The sequence below is a fragment of the Erpetoichthys calabaricus genome, chromosome 5 (assembly GCF_900747795.2).
Source record: "Erpetoichthys calabaricus chromosome 5, fErpCal1.3, whole genome shotgun sequence".
NCBI classification, from domain to species: Eukaryota; Metazoa; Chordata; class Cladistia; order Polypteriformes; family Polypteridae; genus Erpetoichthys; species Erpetoichthys calabaricus.
The window spans coordinates 223,428,947-223,447,798 of NC_041398.2; the positions used below are offsets into that span (position 1 = coordinate 223,428,947).

The 18,852-nt window shown below is 40.2% G+C and overlaps 1 protein-coding gene across 2 annotated transcripts in view; it reads left to right on the plus strand.

The window, feature by feature from the left end:
• The window catches only part of myo5b (myosin VB), a 502,861-nt gene that overhangs the window by 468,102 nt on the left and 15,907 nt on the right, over positions 1-18,852 (plus strand). For both annotated transcript variants that reach the window (XM_051928010.1, XM_051928011.1), the window contains 4 exons: positions 177-270; positions 7,616-7,759; positions 11,209-11,360; positions 15,460-15,549. In XM_051928010.1, the coding sequence (XP_051783970.1) occupies positions 177-270; positions 7,616-7,759; positions 11,209-11,360; positions 15,460-15,549 (480 nt within the window). The remainder of the gene's footprint in view (positions 1-176; positions 271-7,615; positions 7,760-11,208; positions 11,361-15,459; positions 15,550-18,852) is intronic.

Consider the following 18,852-nt stretch of genomic DNA (forward strand, 5'->3'; position numbering starts at 1 on the left):
TGAAGGCATAGAGGGAAGTATGAAGAAAAAGAAAATGAATCCAGGAATGGTTTAATTAAGATTGTTATTGAACCAAAGTCTTCTTCTTTTAAGCAGTTACACGTAATTGAGATTTTAAAATATTTTAATTTAAGTCTTTGAGTAGTAACTTCTGTTATTTTTTATTTTGACTCCAGGACCTTAAAGAATTGGTTGAAAAATTTGAAAAAAATGAAAAGAAACTGAAAAAGCAGTTGAGAATTTATATGAAGAAAGTACAGGAACTTGAAGGTGAGATTATTGTTTATTGTACCCAGCACAACTTGCTCTCTTCCTGAATGTAAAACTCCAAGTCTCTAAACAGCATGGCTATTAGTCAAAACTGATTAATTTCATTTTCAATTCTTTATTGTCATGTGTACAAGTACTATGTACAATGAAATTCTTGCTTGCATGTGCCCCTGCAGACAGTGAACATAGACAAAAAAAAAAACCCACACACAATAAATAAATGAATATAAGTAAGTAAATAAATAAAACCAGAATCCTAGGAATAAATAGAGACAGTGGCAGAAGTATATGTGCAGGTAGCAGTGGAGGTGACACAAGGTTACTGATTGTTCATGAGTCTGATTACAGTTGGGTAGAAACTGTTCCTGAACCTGGAGGTGCGCCTCCGAGTGGACTTAAATCGCTTCCCAGATGGGAGGAGGGTGAAAAGTGACAGTGCAGGGTGGCTGGGGTCTCAGCTGATACGGTCCACTTTCCTGAGACAGCGTGTAGTGTGGATGTCATGGATCGTAGGGAGCTGTGTGCCTGTGATCTGCTGTGCTGTATTCATCACACGCAGCAGAGCTCTGCAGTCCTGAACTGAGCAGTTGCTGTACCAGGATGTGATGCATCCTGTCAGGATGGATTCCACAGTACGCCTGTAGAATTTGCACAGGCTTATGGGGGACATCTGGGCCTTACTCAGTCTCCTGAGGAAGTAGAGGTGTTGTTGGGCTTTCTTGACTACTGCCGCAGTGTGACTTGACCATTTAAGGTCATCAGTGAGGGTGACTCCGAGGAACCGAAAGCTGCTGACCTGCTCCACAGCCTCACCTCCGATGAAGATGGGGCTGTGCTCTGTTGCCTGTTTGCGGAAATCCATAATCATCTCCTTAGTTTTGCTAACGCTGAGGGTGAGGTTGTTGTCCTGACACCATTCTGACAGGAGTCTGACCTCCTCCCTGTAGGCCGTCTCATCGTCCTTGCTGATCAGACCTATTACAGTGGTATTGTCAAGTTTATCAGCAACAGGTCAGATTTCAAGTATATAGTTATTTTAAACTCAAAAATATTGAGAGCCTGCTGTTGAATTTTATTAAAGTAGCAACAATCTCATAGAATATAACAAAACTTTTGTTTACTTTCTCGTATAGGGAAAGTATTGTAATCGTCCAAAAATTCGACCTTGAGATTTTAATAAATCTCGACATTTTAGACCTCCATGAGTCTGAAATACCATTTTTGGAATTATGTCTGTGTGTCTGTCTGTGTGTGTCAACACAATAACTTGAGTACGCTTTCACTTAGGTCAACCAAATTTTGCATACAAGTATTAGGTACAGAACGCAGATTTCTGTCAACTGTTGAGCTATTTCCACTAACCAGAAGTGGTACTTTTTTATTCATGCAGCTGCAGAGTCCGATTTATTCAACTTTACTGTTATAATAATTGTTCAATATATTATTAATTTTATTTGATTTGTTGTTGAGTGTTTTTTAATGTACATAATATAAAAATATAATCGTCTTGTGGTTTACTCCTCAAATATCCATCCCCATATTTTTTGACTTCAGATACCTTTAAACCAATCTAATAATATTCTCGCAATTACCAATGCTACCCATGTAGGTTAGTCTGTTGACCAGCAGGCTGCTTTCTGTGAGTTGCCATAAGCATGTTGTGAGTCTCTGCTACAGATGCCAACAAAAGTTAGTTAAAGCTGGTGAAGACGGAATTGCAACAGAATAAGATGTAAAACTAAATGATGGTGGACATGATTGGAGGAAACGTAGGTGAGGAAAAACACCTTGGCACTTGGTGTACAAATTAAATAAACCTGATACTTGTTTCTGCAGTGTGCCTTAACCCTTTCAAGCCTGCCTTCGACAACATTTTAGTACACAGATGTCCTAAGGTGAGCTCAAGGAGGAAAGAAACCTCCCATGGAGCAAAAGGGCAAAAGTTCTCTTTGCCTGCTTGTACTTCTCTGCACTCACAATGCATCTCCTGTTTTGAGTTGATCCCTTGCTAAACTACAACTGAAATCAGTTCTCTTGAAATCTACAAGAAAAAACAAAACTGATCTACTGCAAAAAAAAGCAGCAGTGTAACTTGTATACAGTAAGTAGCACAAGAGCATAACTAGACAGCAGTATACTGTATTATGTGCATAGTCTATCATAGTGAAGGCTGGTATTCCAGCCAGCTTGGTTATGACGACAGAAAAATGTAGTGGCCTTTCAGAAATTTGACTCATTGTCTGTGGTCTGTAAGATTTAGAGAGTAGCATAGCGTAGCAGATATATGTAGGCCATTATTCAGGCCACCAGAGTTATGGTAATAGACAGGAGGGCCGTTATACCAACCTTTCGGGTATATACTGCTATGTAGCTGACTGAGAAACTGGCTTGCTGGGTTCAAATGGTTAAGAATTGACAGTACAACATTAGTAGAAAAATCGTTCTGTTAAGGTACAATATGCTCAACTATTTGTGCTCTAAAATTTACATCAACATTGCCAGAAGCGACAGCCACTAAAATGGCCATTACCTCAACTCTGTGCCATTTATTCAGTCAAACAGTTCATATTGCCACATTGCAGAGTGTGATCTGTCATTCACAATAATTCAACCGATCGCTGACTTTTGTAAAAAAACAAACAGACAAGAAAAAAACTGTCAGGAGACCAAGATGAGTTTTCTTAAGGAAGTGGCGGCATCCTGATCTTAATCTTTTCATAAAAGAGATAATACCTTGAAAGGGAGTGGCTTAATTCAGATTGTAGATTGTATTTATAATAAAAAATGAATACAATAATAGGTTACTGTACTTCATTGGTTTAATCTAACAAATGATTCATTGTTTTGCACTTATTTTTATTACTTGATTTGATTTTTTCTCAATCTGTCAGCAATCTGCCCTGCAATTCTCTTCTCCATTTAGGTTGTTACGCTGTCATTGCAATTTTCTTTTTCATTTCAGCTATTGCACTGGTTAAATATTCAGAGAAGCACTTGAAATATGCTCATTGTATGTGTTAGTTTCTCAGTTGTATTAGCAAACAGCCTTGTGACCCTGAAATGGATCAAACGGGTTTGAGAATGTGATTCACATTTATATTATACTGAATTTTTTGTAATCAAGTATTTATTAAATAAAGACAAAATAATAAAAGGCAATAAATAATAAACAACCACAAGATAGAAAAGAACCCAACCATAACCCCTGTCCGAAGGGTTAAATAATCTGGAAAAATCCAGTTGCCAGAGGAAAGAAAAGTTAAAGAATTGTTAATAAACTACAATAGCAGAGATTTAGAAGAAAAAAATTAAATTAAGCAACAGTCAACAGAAAAGGAAAGTGTTGTAGAAAACCAGGGTTTAAACAATTGAGCAGCAGTAGTAGCCCAGCTTGAACTGCATTGCTGGAGGCACCATTAATCCGAGCTGCTGACAGTTCAAGTTGCATTAAATTGTAGAAGGAGGACAGCCAGTTGTCCACAGTAACGCGCTCCGGTGCCTTCCAGTGGAAGGCAAGAATTAATTTGGCTGCCTGGATACCATGACATAATCATTAAGTTTAGGAAGTTTAAGCAGAAGTATAGAGAGGTCTGGAGGCAACAGAGGAATAGTTAAAGAAAGAAAAGAGGATAGTAGGTGACACATGTGAGTCCTGAAGGAAAGAACAGGCAGTGCTAAAACGTGTGGGGGGAAAAAAGTGCCAGGTAAACCAAGGGGACATAACTGACAAAGAGGATCAGTGGTGACGCCCATCAGATGATGCTTACGGGGAGTAGGATAGTCTGTGCAGAATTCTGAATTGGATGTGTTGATAGTTGGGACTTATAGAGCAAAACTTATTATTGGAGAAAATGATGTCTCATGAAAGGATGAAGACAGAGGAGATAGGTCTCTAGGCCAAAGAAAATATAGGACAGAGGTTTGTAAGATGGCTTTGCACAGTAAAGAGTAGATGGGAGAGGGAGAACAAAATCGACAGTACAATAAGCGGTTTGGTAGAAGGGTGGTTAGAGAAACGCCACATGTTCGGAGTGGTAGGTAGAGAAAGAAAGTAAAACGAGGGAAATTAAAATGAGCTTGTAAAGACTGGAGTGTCAGAAGTCTTGAACTATCAAAGCAGTCATCCAGCACATTGATCCCCGTGTACTTCCAAGAAGGAAACGTACAGAGCCGACCACCTATTGAGAGAGCAGAGTTATGAATTATGGAAGTGAGAGTATGCCATTTTCCAGGTTTGGAAAGAAGTTTCTAATATTAAAAACTGGTTTTAAATTTAAGGCCTTTAGTAACCTCTTGGGCACAGCCATCAGCAGTGTGTCTGTCTGCGGAGAGAGTGTCAGCCACATCGAGAGGTTTACTTACCTTGGCAGTGACATTCATGTCTCTGGTGACTCTTCCTGTGAAGTCAGTAGATGGATTGGGAGAGCATGGGGGGGTCATGAGGTCGCTGGAAAGGGGTGTGTGGCACTCTTGATTTCTATGCAAAAGGATGAAGCTCCAAGCCTTTAGAGTCCTAGTGCTTCCTGTCTTGCTATATAGTTGCGAGAAATGGATGCTATCCAGTGACCTGAAACAAAGTCTGGACTCCTTTGGTACTGTATCTCTCCGGAAAATCCTTGGGTACCGTTGGTTTGACTTTGTGTCGAATGAGCAGTTGCTCGTGGAGTCCCGAATGAGGCACATTACCTGCATTGTGAGGGAGCGTCAGTTACAGTACTACGGTCATGTGGCGTGTTTCCCTGAGGGTGATCCAGCTCATAAGAGCCTCATTGTTAGGGACCCAAGAGGTTGGACCAGACCAAGGGGACGCCCACGTAATACATGGCTGCGACAGATAGAGTGTCATTTCCAGAGGGTAGGACTGGACCGCATGTCTTCCTGGGGGGTTGCCAACCGGGATCCCAAGTTGTTTCGTCGTGTAGTGGGTGCGGCAATGCACTGTATCAGTGCATGCTCCCCAACATGACTTGACTTGTTAGCATTTGAGGCTTCATATCATTAAATTTATCAGCAACTGTGCCATGTCTGCCAGCTTACATTCTTCTTATGTAGAGGGACCTTTTCCAGATGGTGCCAGATGTTGATCACATATGACAAGATAGGTCCCAAGGGCAATTTGGAAGGCATAGACGTTAGACTTTTTTTTCTAAATCTAATATACCCCTTTTGCACTTCTGGTCTATCCCAGGAGCCTACCAGTAGATTCTCAGATCAAATATACTGAATTCCAGAAAGGCATGTATAACAAAGCTGAGTCCAAAATCTCGGCCCAGTAATTTCCCAAATCAAGGCCTACTGTAATTCCCAGGAATTTCTTGAGATGCCATATGTATGAACAACACCAGAAGATTGCCATTTTAGCATTTCAGAAACTGTAGATGAATGGGAAATAACAAGCTTTGCTGGGCTTCTTCTCTTCAAATTTGTACTTGTCCTTTTCCTTTTCCATTCCACATTTAAAGTCTTCTCTGTAGTGAGTGTGGTGTGGCTAGGAAGAGAATTTGTAGAGGTTTAATCATGACATACTGCCATATTATGGAGCTCCTTACCATAGCAGGATTAGGAAACACATGAACCTTACGCAGAAACCCTAATTTTGGCCACTTGGCTTGTGTATGTCAATGATGAAATGAACCATGTTGTTGAAAAACCCTGTGCTTCTGGTAGTGCTAATCGTGGTGAATTGCTATAAGGGGAGAGAGCAAGAGAACGAGTAAACCCAAGGATAAGACTCCATTATGGTTCTCAATAAAATCTTGTCAAATGTACCCGGGCACAAGACTCACCCCTGAAACAACACCTGGAAATGATGTTTGCCAGAGACGAACCAGTAAGTCCCTACTCAGAAATACAGTATTATCATATTGAGATTGAAGTTCCCCAATATGGTACTTTTAATAAAGCTACTTGGTAACTCCCTATAGGCAGAAGAAAGCTTAATGGAGATCAAGCACATTCTTGACTCTGCACCACATGTCATGAAATAGAGCAGCATAATTTTAAAGATTAACCAAATATTACATGATTATTATCTATTCAGATTCTCTTCACCATTTATAGAAACATACACATGACTGCTGTTACTTGACTACCCAACTGCATGAAAGTTTCTTTTATCTGTATTCTAGTGTTGTACTTCATGTCTGGTCCTGTACTCGTCTGTTTTTGTTACTGTACTACTGTCATTAGTCTGGGTGACATGCATGTGACAATTTCAGTGTACTCTGTACATCTTACAGTCAGTTTGCACAGATATTTACAAAAGCAAGTGATAATGCACACAACCTGAGTGAGTGCAAAATAAAAAGTTAAAGCTAACCTCTTCATTTTCTTTTGTCACAAGTAAGCCCGCGATTCTCTAGAGAATCGTAAATCCAAGAATGGCAATCAGTTTCTGTTCCGGCTGATATTTGGATGGATGACATATCGCCGCTGGGTTTGAGTCTGTGACCGTTATGTGATCTATATTACTGGCACAGTGGATTAGAGCAAGTGTAGTGAACAGGTTGTGTTGTCGGGGCGCCACCTACTGACTCTGGGAAGCCGCTGCGTTTGACTCTGGGGCGTGCGCCACGGCGCAGTACTTATGCGCCTCGGTGGGAAGCCGCTGCGTGATGAAATATCATGGAGGGTGGGTGCGTCCTGGGACAGTTCATTTCAATGAGCTTCTGTTATTGTTTCTCTTCATGCAGTCTCGTTGTTGTCTTTTTATGGCTGTGTCGTTGTATATACGGTGGTGTGGGCGGTCGCGTCCGGGCGGCTGTACAACCTGGCGTGCACGCTTTACCTCAGGTTTAGTTCACAGGTCGTAGGCATGGTAAAAATTCCATTTAATTCAATAACCCTATTTGAACTAAAGCGGTTTCTTTGTGTGGGCGCCTTCGTTCATTGTTTGTATCCATACGGGCTCGTTTACAGGTCGTAGCCATATGGGCTCGTGTTTGTATTACTAATCGTTGAGCTCCCTCCATGTGGAATACGTGCCTCCTTTGCCTGTGCTGTGTCAAAAGCGCGTTGTGGGCGCGCTCGTTAATTGTGTTTATCCATACGGGCTCGTTTTGTATTTCCGTTAGTTGAGCTCTTTCATTGTGGAGCCGTGATGTCTTTGCTTCTGGTGTGTGTGAAGCGCGTTGTGGGAGCCTCCTGGCACAGTGGAGTAGAGCAAGTGTATTTTACAGGTTGTGTTGTGTGGGCGCCACCTACTGACTCTGGGAAGACGCTGCGTTTGACTCTGGGGCGCCGCAGTGCGCATGCGCTTTGGTGCGTCTGCCGTATCCGGCGTGCACAAATTAACTGTGGTTTAGTAATATAGATTGTTATTGCCTGTTTTATTTCCTGCTCCTAGTGAACCAGGTGACTGTGCAGGCTGAACGGCCGCGTCCTGAGCTGACTCGTCAGGCCACAGTACAGAGGAAAGAGAAGGATTTTGAGGGAATGCTGGAATATCATAAAGAAGATGAGCCACTGCTGGTGAAAAATCTCATTTCAGGTAAGTGTGGCATATGGTAACAGAAGGAAGGACTGCTTAATGTGAAGATAAGAGTTCAGACAGAAGGAAAAGCAGATTTTACTGAACAGTTTTTTTCAATGTATAGATTAACATTTGGAATTAAAGCATAATATAAAAAATACCTTTGGCCAATATAATAAAATGTGACATTACAACAATTAGCGGGTTGCTTATGTATGTCTGTAAAGTTTGGAAAAGTTAGATAATGTACAGTATGTTTAGAAAATTGAGTGCATGTTTGAATAATTCTGGAAGTTTCATTTTATATATATTAACACTCTGCATGTGTGTATTATTACATTCTACCTACTGTATGTCCATGTGGATTTTCTGTGGGCTTCCTCCCAGATTTGAAACATGTCCACAATAGGTGAGCCGACAATTATCCTTTGGCCTGGTTTGATGGGACTTGCCTTGTGATTGGAGTGGACCCTTTATGGAATGGTCTTGCCTTGAACCTCACATTGCTGACATTTAATTTAAAGAGGCTCAGGAAATTGATAAACAGGTGGAATTTTATAGAGGGAAAATACCTAAAGGTGACAGTACATTTCATGAGAAGGAAGTTAACAACTACAGTTTCTAGATCATGTCACATTACGCAACTAGGAACTGCAGATTACATGACTCTGTGTTGACTTTTCAGATTTGCAATCCAGTGTCAAAAATCCAAAGTATTGTGAGCTCACAGCAAGCTGACAACCAATTAACATGCTCCTTGAGACCACTGGTGCCGACCCTTATGACTTAAGACAAAGTTGGTTTGTAGGGGTGAGTCACAAGCTGGTCTGACTGAGCTGCTGGGAACGTCAAACTGCAGGACTGGCCATAATGAGAGTGCGCTCAGACTTCTCTCAATTCTCTAAATTAAGTCCGTGACTGAGAATCGTCAGAAAAGTTATGTAAAATTTAACATAGTTTAATGACAGAAACAAAAATAATACTGTTATTTCTACGGTATATTTGTTTATGATTGAACAGGCATCCATTAAAATACAACTACAGTCATTTAGCCTTTACATTTACTGTTAATTCAAACATCTAAATGTTCTACATGGTCACGTTGTATCACTTTTGTTTTAATATGTTTTCTTTTAACACAAAACTAATTTCTGCTCTGTAACTTGTGGACACTGGCCCAGACACAGACAGGCGGACACCGATGGTTCACCCAACACACGTTTATTATACATAATCATTATTTACAAAGGTGCACACAACCCCACAACTCCCCCAAAGTCCAGGCCTCTACCAAAATGCCTCTCTTCAGGTCCGCCTCCACTCCTCTCCTCCCAACCGACCCGGCCCCTTTTATCCCCACCCGGACGTGCTCCAGGTGCCTCCCAATAATCTTCCGCTGGCACTCCCCAGTGTGGCGGAAGTACCAGCTGCGTACCCGGAAGCACTCTGGGTGTCCCTGGTCGTCTTCCCCCCAGCACTTCTGGGTGTGGTGGAAGTGCTGAGGGCCAGGGCTCTCCAGGCATCGGGGCGCCCCCTGGCAGTGACCACGGGCCCCTATAGGGTTGAGCTTCCAAGCTCAGTTCCCATGGTCCCCAAAGCCACCATGGCAGTCACCCCCTCGTGGTCTGGAGGAGGCGGAAGCCCTCCTCTGGTACTTCTGGGCGTCCCAGCTGGGTACCACCCCCAGCCGCTTGCCACAAACTTTACTTGTTCCACTGATGGCCAGTCTGAGGACGGCTCCTACCTTTAATTGATGCTGGGGTTGGTTACGGCCCCATGTGCTCCTGAGTTGGATTAAGTGGGTTACATTATGTAGTTTACTTTGTATTACTATATTTCAATTGTCACAAAAATAACCCAATTCATTGGGAAGGTTTGGGGCAGCCACCCATATAATTTTTCCTGGCTGCAAAACTGATTAACCCTTTAACCGCCAACTCCCTAAATATTCCCCACGCCAGGCGAAATCTGAACAATTTTCGTTTTTTTACTTTTTTACATTTTTTTTACATTTTTTACATTTATTCAAGCAGTATTGACCACTAAATGTTGTGCAAGTTGCCAGTGTATACACGAAATCTATAAATGTAACCTGAATTCTCAGCTAAGCAAAACATCTTGATACCAAACCGTGCCCTTTTCAATGGTAGATACTGTCGAAACTGTAAGCGGCCCTTCCACGACAATAAACTTTCATCAACTGCAACTGACGGTCCTGGCATGTAGGGCAACTGAAATGCTTCAAATAAATGATCAATCAAAGGACGTAGCTTGAACAAGCGGTCGCGGTTTGGATCTTTCTTATCTGGCTCGTTTCTGTTGTCATTCAAATGAAAGAATTTCAGCAGCAAAGAGAATCGGTTACGTGTCATGACAGCTGCAAAAATAGGTGTTGCATACATAGGATCTGTAGACCAGTACATCTCAATATCTGGTTTTCTGATTATTCCCATCAACATCAAAATCCCAATGAATTTTTTCATTTCGTTTTCATCAGTGTCAAACCAAGCACGAACACGGGAATGTGGAGGTAAATTGGGATTTTTCTCAATAAACTGTGCTGCATACAGATTTGTCTGATGAACAAAATGTCTGATCAGATCAGGTGACACAAACAGCTCATAAAACTGCTCAGCAGTGTAATTGTTTACATCAACAATAAAGCCACACGTTCCCTCAAACGAATGCAGAAAAGGTAGTTCACCTCGGGCAGCAGCCCAGCTGAGATGCTGGGGATACACCCACTCAGCGCCGTCATCCGATGCGTCTTCATTCACAGTATCATGCAGCGCACGTTGCTGCTCATCACTGTCGCTAAAATCTTCTTCAGAACTGCTACAATCATGATCAGAACTGTCCAAAATCGCCTGCAAAGCCTCACTTGAAGTCAGTTTACGTTTCGCCATATTCACAGCTGTTACATGCGAATCACGTCACATGACCGGCCAAAACAACCACAGACTTGTCGAAATACAACGTAGTAATAATACCCACGCCAAACCGTCAGTTATACTACTTGCCAGGCATTCATATAACCACAGGCAAATGTGCCGGATAATTCCGGCAGTATGGCGTTAGCAATAAAACAACGGTGCCGGATATATCCGGCAGAGGGCGGTTAAGGGGTTAATAAGAACAGACATGTTCACACGACTGAGTCCAAAACAGAACTGATTAACTGGAAGCAAGATGGTGGCTTTAAAGGCCAGTAGAGGAAGTGATGTCATCTGGACCGGGTCCAGAAGTGGGTGGGATTTCCCGAGAATGGTCTGCAAGGGATTGAGAGAGAGAATTAGTACACTTCGCCGCCCCCTGGTCCAGCGTGGAATTACATGTATTCAGGCCCTTTAGTTGTCCCCTAAACACGCATGTGTGACACAATATAGTTTTCTTTGTAAACTGGTTTGGAAAGAAGTGTCTAATATTAAAGAGTGGTGTTTAATTTAATGTGATTTTCTCATTAACAGATATGAAGCCTCAAATGGTATCAGCAACTGTACCCTGTGTGCCAGCTTACATTCTTTTTATGTGCATCCGGCATGCAGATTACATCAATGATGACCATAAAGTCCATTCACTCTTCAATTCAACCATCAATGGCATTAAAAGAGTACTAAAGGTAAGCTACATACGTTGTGACACGTATGGATTTAGTAACTGTTTCTCAGATTTTTCCTAAACTACTCACAGACTCAGATATGCCAGCTCTGAACAGTTACCACTATGAAATGAAACCAGTTTGATAATTTGCAAAAACACACTGCCTTTATGCTGTTAAAAAGAAAGTTGGCCATAAAAGAATGATACCATTTCAATATGCTTTACTTGTCCCAATGTGAAACTTGGCATTTTACAGTAGCTCACTAAATAAAGCAGAAGGGTTAGGGTGTGAGGAACCTTGTCAGAATTGACTGACGTTAAGGGAGGTGTTCCATAGGAGTCAGTGCTAGAACCACCCCAGTTTTTAATATCTATAAATGATTTGGCTAGGAATATAAATAACAAGCTTGCAAGTTTGCAGATGATACCAAGCTAGGTAGATTGGCAGATAATCTCGAATTTACTGAATCATCTCAAAGGGACTTGGATAGCACACAAGTTTGGGCAGATTTGTGGAAGATGAAATTTAATGTTAGAAAATTTAAAGTAGGAAGTAAAAATGTCAGGCATGAATACACAATGGGAGGTCTGAAAATCAAAAGCACACCTTATGAGAAGGATTTAGGAGTCATAGTGGACTGCCAGATAGTGTACAGAAGTCTAACAGAGTTTCAGGTTATATAGCACCCTGATGTGTGGAGTACAAGTCCAGTGAGGTTCTGCTCAAGCTTTACAACACACTTGTGAGGCCTCACCTAGAGTACTGTGTGGAGTTTTCGTCTCCAGGCTACAGCAGCAGCCCTGGAGAAAGTCCAGAGAAGAGCAACTAAGCTGATTAAAGGGCTACAGGGGATGAGTTATGAGGAAAGATTAAAAGAGCTGAGCCTTTACAGTTAAATCAAAAGAAGATTAAGAGGTGACATGACTGAAGTGTTTAAAATTATGAAGAGAATTAGTCCACTGGATCAATACTGTTATTTTAAAATGAGTTAAATAAGAACAAGGGACACAGTTGGAAACTTGTTAAGGGCAAATTTCGCAAAAACTTTAGGAAGTTTTTCTTTACACAGAGAACCATAGAAACTTGTCATAAGCTACCAAGTAGTGTGGTAGACAGTAAGATTTAAAGGACTTTCAAAAGTCGACTTGATGTTATTTTAGAAGAATTAAATGGATAGTACTGGCAAGCGTTGTGGGGCTGAATGGCCTGTTGTAATGTTCTAAAAAAAAATAAACACTCATCTGACTTGGCAGTCACATTCACAATGATGCATTATAGAGGCGTATTGCTGTTGGTATAAAGTAACCCAGGCTAGGTTTCTACCATGATGCTGAGATAGTCTTCAGAACCCTGTAGCCCTAAACTGGATCAACTGGACTCTGTAAATAAACAACTGAACATATATATATATATATATATATATATATATATATATATATATACATACTGCAGTGGGTTGGCACCCTGCCTGGGATTGGTTCCTGCCTTGTGCCCTGTGTTGGCTGGGATTGGCTCCAGCAGACCCCCGTGACCCTGTGTTCGGATTCAGCGGGTTGGAAAATGGATGGATATATATATATATATAAGAAAATTGCAATCTTATGCTATGCTTTTACCACTGTATATACAGGTGCTGGTCATAAAATTAGAATATCATGACAAAGTTGATTTATTTCAGTAATTCCATTCAAAACGTGAAACTTGTATATTAGATTCATTCATTACACGTAGACTGATGTTTTTCAAATATTTATTTCTTTTAATGTTGATGATTATAACTGACAACTAATGAAAGTCCCAAATTCAATATCTCGGAAAATTAGAATATCAATTAAGTCCAATGCAAAAAAAGGATTTTTAGAAATGTTGGCCAACTGAAAGGTATGAACATGAAAGTATGAGCATGTACAGCACTCAGTATTTAGTTGGGGCTTCTTTGGCCTGGATTACTGCAGCAATGCGGCTTGGCATGGAGTCGATCAGTCTGTGGCACTGGTAGCTTTGGCACTGTGTGCAGGTGCCAGGTCCTGTTGGAAAATGAAATCTGCATCTCCATAAAGTTCGTCAGCAGCAGGAAGCATGAAGTGCTCTAAAACTTCCCAGTAGACGGCTGCGTTGACCTTGGACCTCAGAAAACACAATGGACCAACACCAGCAGATGACATGGCACCCCATACCATCACTGACTGTGGAAACTTTACACTGGACCTCACGCAACGTGGATTCTGTGCCTCTCCTCTCTTCCTCCAGAATCTGGGACCTTGATTTCCAAAGGAAATGCAAAATTTACTTTCATCAGAGAACATAACTTTGGACCACTCAGCAGCAGTCCAGTCCTTTTTGTCTTTAGCCCAGGCAAGACGCTTCTGACGCAGTCTCTTGTTCAAGAGTGGCTTGATGCAAGGAATGCGACAGCTGAAACCCATGTCTTGCATACGTCTGTGCGTGGTGGTTCTTGAAGCACTGACTCCAGCTGCAGTCCACTCTTTGTGAATCTCCCCCACATTTTTGAATGGGTTTTGTTTCACAATCCTCTCCAGGGTGCGGTTATCCCTATTGCTTGTATACTTTTTTTGTACCACATCTTGTCCTTCCCTTCGCCTCTCTATTAATGTGCTTGGACACAGAGCTCTGTAAACAGCCAGCCTCTTTAGCAATGACCTTTTGTGTCTTGCCCTCCTTGTGCAAGGTGTCAATGGTCGTTTTTTGGACAACTGTCAAGTCAGCAGTCTTCCCCATGATTGTGTAGCCTACAGAACTAGACTGAGAGACCATTTAAAGGCTTTTGCAGGTGTTTTGAGTTAATTAGCTGATTAGAGTGTGGCACCAGGTGTCTTCATTATTGAACCTTTTCACAATATTCTAATTTTCTGGGATACTGAATTTGGGACTTTCATTAGTTGTCAGTTATAATCCTCAACATTAAAAGAAATAAACATCTGAAATACATCAGTCTGTGTGTAATGAATGAATCTAATATACAAGTTTCACTTTTTGAATGGAATTACTGAAATAAATCAACTTTGTCATGATATTCTAATTTTATGACCAGCACCTGTATGTGTATATATATATATATATATATATATATATATATATATATATATATATATATATATAATTTTTTTTTATTTTATTTTTTTTTTTCTGTACTTCACCTTCATGTTTGTCCAGGAAAACATATCATCAGATAACAAGAAGTTCAAGATGCTGTTGCCAGAATAGAATTCTGACTTGAAGACGTTATCCTTCATCTTGGTTAACTGCCTGTCTTAATTTCATATTACCATCAAAACTCTAGGAAACTGTTCACTCCTACAGTTCAGATGGCCTGACAGTATTGCTAGCTTCATGCTGACCTTCCACAAGGGTCAAGGCAGCCCATTTACTGTTACAAGGGCTTGTTATGCCACTCTAGTTGAACACACATTTAGATTTGTGGTTCTTACTCTCTAAAACTTCATCTTTAGTTTAATTGGATTGTGTTTAAATACATATACTGTATATTTTGCCTATGACATTTTAAATAGCTATTTCTTTAACTTTTTCTTCTTCTTCTTCTTCTTCTAAGACCTACCTCAGTGGATCATCCGTCTCCATCTATCCCTGTCTTTTACATCATTTTCTGCCACAATGACTACCTTCATATCCTCCCTCACCACATCCATAAATGTCCTCCTTGGCCTTCCTCTTTTCCTCTTGCCTGGCAGTTCCATCCTCAACATCATTTTCCCAATGTGCCCCTCATCTGTCCTCTGCACAAACCCAAGTCATCTCAATCTAGCCACCATATTTAATCATACAATAGCTATTGCTTTAACATTTTTCTTTACTCCACTTTTCTGATCTGATCCTCGTTTGGCTGTATACTGGCTGTTATTTAAATGACCTTGAATTTGATCTTACTTTGAACTACATTTGTGCTTCCTTAGTACGCTGCCTTGTCAAATTATAAGCTTTGTTTGATTGATATACAACAGGAAAAAGGTAGTCTATTGTGATTAAAACAGATACCCTATAATGCAAAGCTTGAAATATTAGGTAAATCAAATTATGTTGTGCAAAATATTATTCTCTGAGTGACGCACCTATTAATGAGTGTGCTTCATTTTTACAGAAACACAACGATGACATTGAGATGACTTCATTCTGGCTGGCAAACACAAGCCGCTTGTTACACTGTCTGAAGCAGTATAGTGGAGATGAGGTAAGGTGCCATCCAGAATTACGGCATATCAAGTTGTTACAGGGTAAAAATTTAATAAAATTGCTAGATAACAAATGATGCACATTTTCTTTGTATTAAATTATCACTGCGTATTCTGTAATCTTTCGCTCACCTTTGTCTGTCTAATGTATATATAGTATATGTGTGTGTAAAAATATATATACATCCACACACATAGTATATGTATAGTGTCTATAAAAACAATTCACCCCTCTATGAAGTTTTCACATTTTATTTTTATACAATATTGAATCACAGTGGGCTTAATTGGGGGTGTTTTGACACTGATGACTCTTTACTGTCAAAGTAACAACAGATCTCTGCAAAGTGGTTTAAATTAATGTCAGAATTAAAACACAAAATAATTGATTGCATAAGCATTCACTCTCTTTAATGTGACACACATTATGGCCATGTCACATCACATGACTTTTCCAAAGATTTGCAGCCATAGTCTAGATTTACATAATCTTAGCAAGTGGGAAGCAGTCAGTGGCGATATACCCAGTGACTCACTCCGACTAGATTGTGACTCGCTCTGTTCAAATGACACCAGTTTGATCTTGTCTTTAGTTGTAGGGGTGGGCTCTGTGTGCATGAAAGGTGACAGCCAATGAATGTTTATCCTGAAGTACAGTTCTTATAACGCAGTGATGAGGAGTAAGGAACATGGGCGTTTTGGACCTCATAAACAGAAAAGAAGCTTGTCTGTCTGATGTCTCGTAACACAAGAGAATGAAAAAGCAAAAAAAGGGGGCCTAGATTGCTGCCGAACTCGCTGTACCTCTTAACCATTCGTATAGCGCCAGCTCCATCAAACAGCATACTGTTGACTATCAGGAAAAGGGGCAAGCTCAGCTGTGCTAAAAGTCTCTGTGTAGTCACTAAATGTGACATGTCCAGCGATTTTCAGTTGTCATCTGACTAGAAGACGTGTAATGTGATATCAGCACTGGTGTATCCAGTTGGTTTTAGAAGTCACTAATTAGTGTAATAATCAAGCAGAAACAGTAAGAGGTGTTGGGGCATTAGACAAACCCCATATAATTAGAATCTCAAAAAAGATTAAAAAAACATGGTTAAGAGCATTAAGAGACTTATTTTCAAACGGCATCTGGTTTTGACTGCCAAAAGTAGCGTTTTTTTCCGGGTATGAAGTTTTCTTCCAGGAAGAGGAGCATCCAGGCAGGCAGACAGTGGAAGTGACGCCAGTGGTGGAAAAGCAGTGGTAGAGCACCAACACCTGGAGTGGCAGACAATTACAATCATCAGAGCCCTTAAACTGTCACGCACCCATGTGACATTAGTTAAATAGAGATCTCCTGTCCCATACTCAATGTAGTATAACAATAAAATATGAAAACTCACAAGAGGTGAAAACTTTTTAGAGACACTGTACATAGAGTATATGTCTGAGTGTGTACAAAACTAATATATGCTGTATATAAATTCAGAGAGAGACTTTGTTTATTTGTCACAAGGGAAAAGGACACAATCCAAAAAAAAGAACTTCTGCACTGCAAAAAATACAATACAATACAATACAATTTATTTTTATATAGCCCAAAATCACACAAGAAGTGCCGCAATGGGCTTTAACAGGCCCTGCCTCTTGACAGCCCCCCAGTTTTGACACTCTAAGAAGACAAGAAAAACTCCCAAAAAAACTTTGTAGGGAAAAAATGGAAGAAACCTTGGGAAAGGCAGTTCAAAGAGAGACCCCTTTCCAGGTAGGTTGGGTGTGCAGTGGGTGTCAAAAAAAAGGGGGTCAATACAATACAATACACAGAACAAATCCTCAATACAGTATAAAAAATAAAAAATTTACAAGTATGGAGCAGAATTTAACAGTAGATGATATCACATAATATGAAAAAACATGAAATCTAAGCAAGTGAAAAGTATTTATATCATGACATTAAACCTTGGTTTCCTTATTGTTAGAATTACTGACTTATCAAAAACATTGTATTCATGATTTTGTAGTTTACTTTTGCTAAATAAAAGCAAAATAACTCCCATTTAAATTTTTTGTCTAGTTTTTGTATATGCATTTTTTTGCAGTGTGAAAGCTATAAGACAGCACTAGGGAATTTAGAAGAAGCAGAGATGGGCAATCAATTCAGCTTATTATTTTTGTATAGTACTTTTCACTGAGTGCAGGTACAGAGTACACATAAGAAAACAGAATTCTTTAAAATGGCAGTAAACAAAAATGGGGTTCAACAATATCTGTCTATTAATTAATTGTTGAGCTACGGTCATTGTCAAGAGCCCAGTCAATCTGACTGGTTGATCTTTGGTGTCTGGGATGAAATAAAGGTGCCTAACACATGGGAGAGTGTGTAAATTCCACACAGCTGTTCTTCTTCCAGACTGCAGGTGTAGTTACAGACTGCGATGTTTTCCTTCCTTTAGTCCCGTGTCCTCACAGTGGACTTGTATTGTATACACTTCATCCCTTAAAGTTTTTCCAATCACCAAACAGTACATATTTTCAGTGTCTACTTTGATTTATAGTGAATTACCATAAATTTTATTCTGAAAAAGTAAACTCTTCACTCCTAATTCTGTCTTGTTTTCATATGCATATCTTAACGGGTCTCCTTTAGTAAAGTCAAACTTCTTTGCCATCATTGGTCTTAATTTACCAACAAATTACGCCTTAAGGATATGATGCCATAAGACCCAGTCTCTTATCCTCTTTGTTTGAATTTTGAAAACTGTAGCCCTTTGGGTCAGTACATAGTGACACCATCGCAGAGGACACGGCAGCTGACCGAGCAGGTGCTTTCTTTCCATGCTCACTGTCCGGGATGTCAGAGTCCCAGCGTGAGCTGCCGTTGAAACAATGCATACATTATCAGATAGTCACTTCTGGGTCATGATTTAGTTATTGATTTAATGGTGTTTAAATTAAATACATGTTCATACTGTTAATAGGAATAGATTTTCTCTTCACTCTTTTCAAACCACCTGTCTGGAAGCCATGGTATGCAGAAAAGTTTTTCACCAGAGTAGAGGAAGATTATACTATGTATAACTCAAAAACTGCTTATAATGGTAGCTATTTTTCAAAACTACTACGCGGTTCTTATTTGTTTGGCTTTGTACAAATATCTCTACAGTTGAATTGCTCAGCGTGCAAAAATGCTTACAGTGCACTTTCCTGGTGCATTCAATTGCTTCTCTTACAATAAATCTTGGAAATTTATACTTGATAAAATAAGCTTCCAACTGAAGATTGAAATGCCCCTTGTTTTTTATGTATCCTTTTTGGCT